Source organism: Scardinius erythrophthalmus (assembly GCF_964197995.2).
Source record: "Scardinius erythrophthalmus genome assembly, chromosome: 6".
NCBI lineage: Eukaryota > Metazoa > Chordata > Actinopteri > Cypriniformes > Leuciscidae > Scardinius > Scardinius erythrophthalmus.
The window spans coordinates 36537784-36550348 of record NC_138226.1 but is presented as its reverse complement, the minus strand read 5'-3'; the positions used below and the strand labels follow the sequence as shown (position 1 = coordinate 36550348).

Below are 12565 nucleotides of genomic sequence, written 5' to 3'. Positions count from 1 at the left end.
TATCAAATTAACTTTGCTGCCAACGATCATGTCAAAGATCTGCCAAATTTCCACGTGCATCTTGAAAAGCGGATGTTTTGGAAAGTGCTGTGGCAAGTTTTTGTGCCATCTACTGGTTTAGAGGAAAATAAAATCAAAGCAGCCTTTTACCCTGTGGAGCCTTTAGCCCCATTGTACCCTACTTATTTGTGTAATTACACTGTGACAGATCTTAAAATAAACTGTAACCTATAAAACTACTGTTCCGGTGAAATTGTAATAAATCAACTGAATAAATTTACTATAAAACACGCATGAAATCTTGCCCCGACTTGACATATCAGCCTTTCAGTAATTTGACTTTTGACTCAAAATGCTTGAACGGTAAGAGATAAAGACCAAGTGATAAATTCTTCATATGACAACTAGCTTCAGTCTCTTCTATTTCTGTGGTCTTGTTTTTACTTATAACATATTTATCCTCTGAAAAGGTCATGATAATACACTGGTCTAATACACTGCTAAAATATCAGACAGTCATGATAGTTTTACTGCTGTATCTGCAGGATAAAATGTCTGCACTTCGTAAGAAATTTGGAAGCGACTATCAGGTAGTGACCACCAAATCCTCCAGCCATCAGAAGGACAAGAGGAGGAAACGACAGCGATTCGTGGACAAGAATGGACGATGTAATGTCCAGCATGGAAACCTGGGTGGAGAGACCAGCAGATATCTTTCAGACTTATTCACAACTTTAGTTGACCTCAAATGGCGATGGAACCTCTTCATCTTCATCCTCACATACACAGTGGCCTGGTTATTCATGGCTTCAATGTGGTGGATCATTGCATACATCAGAGGTGACCTGTACAGAGTCCACGATAATAAGTACACGCCATGCGTGGCCAACGTCTATAACTTTCCCTCTGCTTTCCTCTTCTTCATTGAGACAGAGGCCACTATAGGATATGGCCACAGATACATCACCGATAAATGTCCAGAAGGAATCATTCTCTTCCTATTTCAGTCTATCCTGGGCTCCATAGTGGATGCCTTTTTAATAGGCTGTATGTTTATTAAGATGTCTCAACCAAAGAAGAGGGCCGAGACTCTGATGTTTAGTGAAAACGCAGTCATCTCCATGCGTGACGGCAAACTCACGCTGATGTTCAGGGTGGGAAATCTGCGCAATAGTCACATGGTTTCAGCACAGATCCGGTGCAAAATACTCAAGGTAAGAGCCTGCCTTTTGTCACATTTTAGAAATTGTTAACTTGTAATTAGACATGTATGTACTGAGTAATATACATTAACAGCATGTAAATACAGTAATTTTTTGCCTACTAATGTTGTGAAGCTGCATGTAAATATACTTTTTGTGTGTTTGCAACTATCTTTGTCTAATAGGTCTAACATGGACACTGTAAAGAAAATGATTATATCCAATACTTATGTTACATATGTAAATACTTATATGAACATATCTTATGTTCACAAGGCTGCATTTATTTGATCAAAAATACAGTAAAAAACAGAAATATTGTGAGATATGATTACAATTTAAAATAACTTATTTAAAATGTTATTTATTCCTGTAATGGCAAATCAGAATTTTCAGCATCATTGCACCAGGCTTCAGTGTCAAATGATCCTTCAGAAATCATTCTAATATGATGATTTGCTGCTCAAGAAACATTAGCATCAATGTTTAAAACAGTTTTTGCTGCTTGTTATTTTTGTGGAAACTGTGATACACTACCATTCAAAAGTTCGGTAAATAAGATAAAAAATGAAAAAAAAAAACTTTTATTCAGCAAGGACACATTAAATTGATCAAACGTGACAGTAAAGACATTTTTAATGTCACAAAAGATTTCTATTTCAAATAAATGCTGTTCTTTATATTCATTAAACAATCCTGAAAAAAATGGTTTCCACACAACCATCACAAGAATAAATGCCATTTTAAATATATTCAAATAGAAAACAGTTATTTTAAATTGTAATAATATTTGACAATTAATTTACTGTTTTAATTGTATTTTTATTATATTTATTTGCAAACAAAAAAAATGCAGCCTTGGTGAGCATAAGAGACTTCTTTCAAAAACATTAAAAAAAATTCCAAACTTTTGACTGGTGGTTAATTTCTACACTGTAGCTGTTGAAAGTGTTACTCTGCCCTCTGTTGTTCATCTAGAGACTCAGCTACTTGGCATCCTCTTATTTAAAAAAAAAAAAAAAAGTTTTTTTTATTTAATTTAAATGTTAAAGATGTCACTAAGAACAGTGTAAAAAAAATAAATAACATAAAATGTTCGTCAGAAAATGTGTTTTCAGTCCTTTAGACCCAGATGGGTAATGGCTGCCTTATATGCAGGCCTATATATAAGTACACCGGCCAAAATCTCGTACAGTAACCAGGAACTTTGATTTGATTTCCTACCTGTCTCTCCTTTGATGACTGACTGTCTAGTATCCTTACAGCTCACTTCACCGTACAGTTTGTAAAGCGATGTTTACGCCCCGTCTCCCCTCTTCTCGCTCCTGCAGTCCCGACAGACACCTGAGGGTGAGTTCCTCCCCCTGGATCAGCTGGAGCTGGATGTGGGTTTCAGCACCGGAGCGGACCAACTCTTTCTCGTGTCACCACTCACAATCTGTCATGTGATTGACACCAAGAGCCCCTTCTATGAGCTCTCTCAGCGATCAATGCAGACGGAACAGTTTGAAATAGTTGTGATTTTGGAGGGTATTGTTGAAACGACCGGTAAGTTATTTCGTCTGCTACTTTAATCTTGTATTGTCTTTCGCATTTTGATTTTAAATTTAAAAGGCCTCTGAAATTTAAATACACTACACAACCTTTGTCCTGCCTGGATGAGTCAACTCTAGTCAGTAGTCAGTATGCAGATTCTGGGCAGTAGACTTTTTTAGCTTCAGATTTTCTTTCCACCCATCAGAGGATATCAAACATATTGATATTTTGAGCTGATTTTAGAACACATTGTTTTCATTTTCCATGCGTCTCTTAGAAACTAAGTGCATGTTTCTGCGTAATTTCTTTTTCATTATGACTGGTAGTGTGTGATCCTCAGTCATTTAGAGTATGATGCTCAGTTTATCTCTGTAACAATTTACAAAGTCAGCAAGTGTATATGTTCTGACATTCTGTCCATATCTGTTCTGATTTTAAAAGTTGTGTAGAGTATTTTAGCTTTAAGCTGCATGCACAAGAACAAGGGACATTGTACTATTTATTCATTTAGAAAGACTACCACATCCTGTTAAAGCGAGTTACTAAAATAGGAGGCATTGGGTCTCACTGGCCTTGAAGTGCACATGATTGATTTTTTTTTCTATTGATCAGCAATGAAGTGTAATTGTAGACATGCTGCTTGGGGAAGTTGGTAAAACCAGTGTGGTGTCAGTGTGTATCCCTTAGGATGAAAAGATAACATTTAACAGGGCTCAGTAGTTCATACACGTCAATAAATAACGATTTAAAGTTACTTGTAAAAAGAAAAAAAGAAAAAAATATCTGATTCTCATATTTATTTGATTGTTGTTTATTATGTCCATTTAGCTCTCAGTGTGCTACAATTTACTTTTATTTTTTGTTAAAGGTAATAAAAAATCTCAGAGCTTAATAGCAAATATTCTTGAGGAAAAAAGAAAAGCACTTGTATTGCATTCTGGAACACACTTTATTGGCCTTAGCTTTTGAAAATCCTATATATATATATATATATATATATATATATATATATATATATATATATATATATATATATATATATATATATATATATATATATATAAAGCTAATTTTAACTGGTGGTTGTCAGTTTTATAATTATATTCTATGTATTTAGGATAACTGTTATGTTGAGATATTATCAAACATAAAATAGTACTGTTGGATGTTTGGAGGTTGGCCAGCACTACGAGTTTTCAATGTAATAGTGTTAAAAAAACTGGTGACTAATAGCATGCCAGCTTATTGATACTGCCTTCATGTTAACCGATTTGCCATTTTGTCAACAACCCAAAGCAAGTCTCAAATACAGTACTCTTTTCCAATATCTCGTTATCTTCCTCCAGGGGCCTCATGTATAAAATTTTACGTAGATGTCATCCTAAAAGTGTGCATAGATACAAAAGCAAGATTTTGCGTATACAACCCAGTCAGGGTTGTCATTGAATGAATGTTTATTTATGTTTCCCTTTATAAAACCCAGTCAGCTTGTGACCCAGCGGAAGATTGTGCGTACATGCATCTTCACCCCTTCTCCTCCCTGAAATAACCATATATGGAGCTTATATCGCCTCATTTTACTATGCATAACATCATCTGCATATCATTTCCATGCATATTCCCATCGACGTGATACCATGTTTAACACAAGACATTAGGAAAATATGAGATAAGGTCTATGTGCCATTACATTACATTACTACAAATACTGTAATTCAGTATCTTTGCCTTGTTTTAGAATAAATAAAGAAATATTGTAAAGAATACATTTCAGTGAAAGTTTTCAGAGAAGAGTTATTCTCAATCTATGATTTTTAATGGAAACAGATAGGCCTTATTTTAAATAATTTTCTGACTCGGCTCATCATTGACAAAACATTTTATAAACTAAAACATGCATATCTTACCGTTTCCTTCAAATTCTATCCTTCAAATACAATAGTATTTTTCAAAATACTGGGAAGACTCTGGAAATGGTTATCATTAGGCTACTGACTGTCTGTGCACGACACCAACAGCACCTGCGTGCAGCAGAGGTTTTACAACCTAATGTCAACTATATATTGTCTATATATTACGGATTAACTGTGCATCATTGTTCGTGTGAAAATATTTTGTTAGTTCTGCTATTTAGAACACAATTCAAAGCAGAATTATCATGCACCAAGCAATCCTCGCTGTAGTTAAAACATTAAAACACTTTACGCCTAGTTTATTTTTTTTTTTAATCCTGATATGTGCATGGAAAATTAATGTATAAACGTTGCATACGCACAAAAAAGGCATTGATATGTGCGGGCAAAACGTTTATACATCAGGCCCTTGGACCATTATTTTAAAGTAAAAAAAAAACAAAAAAAACAAAACTATTTTTAACGAATCTCTTATATAAATGATTCAATGACAAATCTTTTTTTTTTATTGTCCCTTGTCGCCACCTAGTGGCATAACGATGTAATCGATACAATTGTTATTTGAAGCGCCATGTTACTTTCTAAAGGTGGTTTACTCTATTTTGATAGCTTATGTAGACATCAGTGTTTATTTCCAAACTATACACTTTTATCCCAGTTCTTCTGTGATAATACGAATATTTATAACAGAAATAGCAATACATCATTATCATATATATATATATATATAAATATATATATATATATGTGTGTGTGTGTGTGTGTGTGTGTGTGTGTGAACAGCGAACACTTTAGTAACTGATGCATTTTATAACCATGTTCTACTTGAACTACAAGAACTACTTTTGAAATATATACATTTTAAACTGAGTCAACATAAATGTGAGATATTTATATATACTGGTCCTGAAGAATGATTGAAAAATTACCCGTGCAGTGCATTTTATATCTTTCACATATCTTTGATATTGATTCAGTCACTGCAGAAGTCCAATCCCCAACATCTCAGACATCACTTGACAAGCATTTAATGTGGCATGAGCAAACGACAACGTTAATAACTGATGAACATTGAAAGCACAGAATCCCAAGAACACTGGTGGCTTTAACACTGTTTCTATGGCAACCCACGTTGAACCCCCCCCCCCCTTTTTTTTTTTTGCAACCTTTGAACATATGATTGTTATGAAGCCCTGAAAAGTGTGTGCAAAGCACTTTTTTCAGACAGCAGAGCAAGAATGTGCATCAAACAAAACATAGAACGAGGCAGAGGTACAGAGAGAGCAAAAGTGCCTTGACATTGGTTTATTAGATACAGAAAAGAGGTACTTTTATGTTCAAGTATTGATAGTTTATTTCATATTGGCAGTTCCTACAGTCTGACCAGAATAATCTCAACTCAAACGTGAGTAGGTGATCATAAAATATACAAATATCTGGTATTAATAACCATGCACATTTGGCATGTTAACAGATGCGTGAGTTCCTCAATGTATCAAACGTTTTCAAATATTTTCTGTGAATACATATTGTGCAATAAAATGTTATTCTGCACTCATTATACAATAGGCCTATGTGTATTTCAGAATATTAAAATATATTAGTTTAAATATATATTTACATAAATATATATCGTCTGCTCTCTACAGAGTCTGCTCTTTAGCATTGGATGTTGAAAAATAAATTTCAGTCAGCCACTATTTATATTGGTGTGATCCATGTGTATTTGTACTGTATAAGAAACAGATGAGGAAACATTCATCAGCATCAAACCTCATCTTTTTTAAACACTTACAGAGCACTTTTTTTTCAAGTAGATGTTTATTTTGAGAGCTCTTACTTCGCTCAGCAAATATTCCTCAATAGTTCTGACACAACAACAAAAGCTTAGGAAGTAGATTTTTGAAACCGTCATGCTGATTTGAGAAATTTTGTAAGTGTATGCAGGACCTCTTTAAAATAAAACTACACACACTCTTTTGAATGTCTTGAAAAATAATCTCCCCAGACTGTCAAGGCTGTTGCTGATAAAGTCTATACTAAAGATTTTTCAGTGAAATTAAGCTAATTTATTTTAATTCAGGGAATTTAGAGCAACACCTTTCATTATACTCTGGGTTTTTTTTTTTTTTTTTTTTTCAGAGGTTGAGCTTTCTATTTTTATATACATGTGCATATATACAGTTGTAACTGAAATGATTAACCCCCCATTGCAAATCAGGTTTATTGGCAACATTTTCAGCTGTTTGCAATTAAAAAATCAAACAAATGTAATTGAAATAGCTCAAACCAACAAATGTTTCAAGTGGTTTCCCCAAATTCAACTGAAAATGCAACTTTTAATGAGTTCTGCAGGCTCAAAATTATTCAACCCCTTCAAGGCAAGCATCTTTAGTACTTAGTAGAACACCCTTTTGCTGTTATGACCTGCTGCAAACGAGATGTATTACCAGACACCAGCTTCTGGCAGCGTTTCTAAGGAATCTTAGCCCAAAATGTGTATGATTCAGTAGCCTATCTTAGTTAATATTACTCTTGAGAGATGGTTTCTGAGAGACACGCAGAGACAGCAACTATCTGATTTGCAATCATTCTGTGCTTATTTCGTTCATTTGTGTATCATATCATAATACATTTAAATCATTTAAATATCAGATTGTAGAAAATCTGTATGATGCAATATTTTAGTTATTACTCTTGCCAAGCTCTTATTTCTGAGAGATGCGCAGAGACGACAACAACAACAAAATTTGACTTGTAAATTTGATTTGTGCTCATTTCATTCATAGAGTTAACACATTGTGTAGTGATTTTAGAGGTTTATGTTTGCTATAATATTGTGCTGTCCCGAGGCTCACCTGTTATCGAGCAAACACGAAGAGTGACTGCCTGCTGATTATTTGTTTTATTATTTGGTAGAATTCGTTATTCGTTTTGAAGCCATTATCCGTACATTTACGAATAAGGTATTCGGCTTCAGGAACATCCCTAATCTGCACCAAGCACATTTGTTTGAGACTGAGTAAACATAAACTGGTTTATTTGTCTTTCCGAATGGGTGCATGATGATTCTGTATTGTAGAGTGTTGCATTGCAATGCCCCGTTACTTTGACGTGTTCATGACCTGTTTCATCTTTGAAGGTCTAAATGCAGCTAATTTTGGCTTGCACTTCTGTAACCGGAGCTAAATGTCTTTTCCCATGTAACGCATCAGCCATTGTCCCACTGGCTCGACACCCTCTAGCTCAACCTGCCTGCCACAGAAGTCACACCCCAAACTCAGGCTATAGAGGGTATGCATTGATGTCATTTTCCCACCAGAACATTAAAAAAACATCCATATGATGAGCCTTGAGTTCTACAAAGATGGATGTTTGGATAATGTTAGACAAACCCAGTTTTCCTTACAAAGCAAGTTTATATAGATAATTACTTAGTAGCACAAATGAGTTCTTAAATAAATTCAGCTCACAGCACAGAACTTAGTATTGTCTGCAATATCTGCATGACAGTAACAGCTGACAGTTATCCAGGACTGAGTGGCAAAGCATACTGCAACATGACTGGATTTAAAGGTGCCATTGCATGGATTATTTTATTATTTTAGAATGTTTCCTGGGGTGCCCTTATAATGTTAGTATGTTTTTTAGATCAAAATTTGTTATAATTTAGAAATAAAAGGCATTTTTCCTAGCCTGATTTTAGCCTCTGATTTGAACGCTCTGTTTGAAGGGGCGTGTCTGTGTGAGACTTCAGTGTAAATGCCCACCGCTGTGATTGGCTGCTGTGAGACTTCAGTGTAAGCCTGTTGATCACGTGAATGAAGATCTTATCATTGCAACACAGTTTCTGCACTCTCACTAATAATTTCACCAATGCAAACATGATGTACGTACAGTAAGAGCTTCGTTGTGCAGCGTAACAGCGTCATTGATTTCACAACGAGTTTTGGCAAGTGTCCAGATAAACTCGCGCTGTGTGATTGACAGCTTGGGCGACTGGAAAGGGATTGTTCTTTGACCGATTACAGTTTAAGTAAGATTATTTTCATCCTACTAAGAGAAACAACGTGAAGTTGATCGTTTAGTCACTGGCTTGATTTACTGATGCATAAACAGTATTGAACGACTTTGAGAGAAAGATTATCTGTCTGAACTTGAACAATTACACATCAGACATTCACATAACCCACTGGTTCTTCAGAGGCTCGGATGAAGGAACTAAAAAAATACCTTTGTGTTCATTTGTACATCCAAACACTGAGCAACTGCCTTGCTTCGCTCGTTTGCAAGCCATGATGTCTCTCGAAGAAAAATGATTCAGATGATGATTCGGACGATGATTCGGCTGCGCAGTTCCGCCTGGCCTTGAACATGGGCTGGCATATGCAAATTTTTGGAGGCGTACATATTAATGATCCCGACTGTTGCGTCAGAGTCGGTGTTATTTGGAGATTTTTCAGGGGTGTTTTTCAAAAACGAGATTTAAATAACAAGGAGAAAACAATGGTGTTTGAGACTCACTGTATGTCATGTCCATGTACTGAACTCTTGTTATTTAACTATGCCAAGATAAATTCAATTTCAAATTCTAGGGCACCTTTAATAGGGGAAACTGTGAAAACTGGAGTAAACCAAATTATTATCTTCTTAATTTAAAGGCAGCTGGACTCGACAGTGATCCTTCCAGCTTATCAAAGAACCAGTGGTCTATGGACATTGGTATGTGGCCAGGAATCGAGTTTCCTGACATTTATGTGTCTGATTTGACGCCTGGGAAATATATAAAGCAAAGCCTGTGTACGCTTTATCTGCACAATAAATACAATATAGGTAGATATAAATTTGCATGATTACTTATAACATTGTTATATATAGCCTAGCCCTAAAAATACTAAGGCATTTTAGACATAACATTATAGCTTTCTGTAAAGCTGCTTGGAAACGATGCTCTAAAAAAACAAACATTTATGCTTCGTCATACTTCAAGATTGGATAAAATGATGAGAACGTCAATTGACATTCTGGTTGTTTAAGTATATTTTTAAGTTATCTGGATAACTGTCAGCTGTTACCGCCATGCAGATATTGCAGACAATACTGAGTTCTGTGCTGTAAGCTGAATTTATTTAAGAACTCGTTTGTGCTACTAAGTAATTATCTATATAATCTTGCTTTGTAAGGAAAACTGGTTGTAGAACTCAAGGCTCATCATATGGATGTTTTTTTAATAAATGCTTAATAAATGCTTTAATAAACTTTACAGTCACACAGAAAATAAGGTGGTAAATATTTAATCTATGAGTTGTAAATACAATATATAACCTAGGTTATAAATTTACCCCAACATCCAACATATCTGACACAAAACGGTAATTTCAAATCCACATTTATCTGCCTGGATTGTTTCTGAGAATTGCAGCAGTCCATTTGCTTCTCTTTTGGCTTTCAGCAGTCTGTAAAAAGATAGCTCAGATTTCTTGTTGAATCTATATGTACAGTCAATCGCGAAGCTCTTTCCCATTTGAGATGTGTTTTGTTGTTGTTTGTGTTTTTCGTGGCATTCAAGCTGAACACCAATGCTGACGCTCGAAAACACATAAATTGACACTTAATTTTAACATTTACTATGTGAGTTAGAAGTAAACTATGTTCTGCTTACTGTTACTGGATGTACAATATTTCATTATACAGATTGACTACAATACAATTCAATAATTTACTACAATAACAGTTACATATATAGTGCTTTTTTTTTATCTAAATATTTAGCTTCAACCCCTCAATGTTTTAGACAGTCTGTGCTGCCCCAGTCCCAACAATGACTGGTCATGCTTAAGAACGAGCAGCCCCTATCTGACATGATGATGAAGACAACTGAGAGTAGTAGCATTTTGTGTGTGTGTGTGTGTGTGTGTGTGTGTGTGTGTGTGTATCTGTTTGTGGGACATCTTTCGGGTGAAAATGGCTTGGTAATTGTCTCTTTAGGGATTTGCTATGGCTTGGGTGAATGGTGATACATTATTTGAGGGTGCGCAGTTGCACACAACCCCATGTGAACCCTGTTTGGTGAGGAAAAATATCTTCCAAGGATCTGTCATAGACAGAAAGGAGGGAGGGAAAAATAATTGGCTCAGCAGTGCAGCTGATGTTGTTCTGTTGTATAAATGATTTGTTCTGTACAGAGTTCAGGGATGGGCTCATGGGGTTTTACAGTCATACATGTTGTGATTAGCCCACCTGCACTGCAAACATTAGAACACTCAGTCAGTAACTCGTCAAAAAGTAAAAGCCTTTTTTTTTTAAATCTCTATCAGGCAATAAATGTTACAAGAAATATACTTACATGAACATACTTACAAACATACACACTTATACATACATACAATACATACATACATACAACATACATACAATGCATATAATACAGTAGCAAGGTGGACCATTGCTCTACTTGGAAACACAGAAGCTCGTCTCCCAATTGTAGTACTGGGATGATCGTACAATGTCTTATGGACAGATGATTAAAAAAGTGGGCATTTTTGGTAGACATCAAGGTCAAGCATGGTGCTTTTGGGCATGTTTTGCTGCAATAGAACCTGGAAGCCTGAAGGAACTATGAATTCTGCTTAGCATCAGATAAATCTCCTGGAGAATGTTAAGACATCTGTCCTAATAAAGGTCTGGACTTAAACCACATTGAAATGCTGTTGCAGGACCTGTAATGCACAGTTCAGGCTCGAAATCCTACAATTGTCACTAAGCTGAAGCATTTCTAAATTACTAAATTGTGAAACACTCATAAATAACTACAGAAAGCATTTGGTTGGTAGAACCAAATTTGCTTGTAAATTTCAAAATTAATAAAGAAACGGCAAGTAACACATTTTAATTAATCATGAATGTAACAAGGTTAGTTGTTGTAGGAAGAAGGAGGCGAGAACCGGCGAACATTTAACAAACTTTAATAATCCAAAAATAAACCAACAACAAAACGAAAGTAAATGTGGCAGCCCCTCACGGTCGACTGCCGCCACATATAAACAAAACATAACATAAAAGTCCAGGGCTGCGTCCGAAATCGCGTATTATGTGAGTAAGTACTACATTTAAATTAGAACGTACTTCGCGACCGTTAAAAAAGTACGTTCTATATAGTATGAATACAGTTAGTATGAATGGAGTCCGGACGTACTACATTGGTATTGTCACGTAACATGCGCGGTCACATCAGCGCGAAAATTTAAAGAGCCCGTTCCACTGACTGCACCAACTTAGAGCAATGTTTTTAGTTCTTCTCTCCGCTTTCGTCTGCGTTTTTACGTCGTTCGTGCTCACAATTCAGAGTCGTCGTCAGTTGCACACACACACACACACACACACACACACACACACACACACACACACACACACACACACACACACACACACACACACACAAAAACCTGTGAACAATGACAGATGTTGATTTTTGGTAAGGAAAAAGTAATTCATCTGCTTGTGATATTACCATCTATGAATAAACATGAATGAATCAATAGTATGTGTGTGTTTATTTCTGTTGATTCATTCATGCAATATCACAGTGTGTATGTTTGTGTGTATATATACATATATATATATATATGTATATGTATGTATGTGTGTATAAAAAAAGGACACCGAGGTGCTGGTGTTCTAGCTACATATTCGAGCTTAATTTTTTACAAATTATTTACTTTAAATTTGGGTAGGAAAAATTATTGGTGCTTTAAGCTCTATTATGCTACTTTGTGCCAAAGTTTTGTGATTTTGTTTTAAGCTTTGTATTCTGTATCCATTTAAAAGTTAAATAATATACAAAAATAAAGCAAATACATTTTAAAGGTGTCTGGAGTGTGGGTATTTCTCTATATTTTCTCATATTTTTCAGAT

At 35.4% G+C, this 12565-nt stretch overlaps 1 protein-coding gene across 1 annotated transcript in view; it reads left to right on the top strand.

Moving 5' to 3' along the window:
* Positions 1 to 551: 551 nt before the first annotated feature.
* The window catches only part of kcnj3a (potassium inwardly rectifying channel subfamily J member 3a), a gene marked incomplete at both ends in the record, with an annotated part of 91925 nt that continues 79911 nt past the window's right edge, over positions 552 to 12565 (top strand). The window contains 2 exons of the mRNA XM_081367831.1: positions 552 to 1214; positions 2534 to 2750. Of these exons, the coding sequence (XP_081223957.1) occupies positions 552 to 1214; positions 2534 to 2750 (880 nt within the window). The remainder of the gene's footprint in view (positions 1215 to 2533; positions 2751 to 12565) is intronic.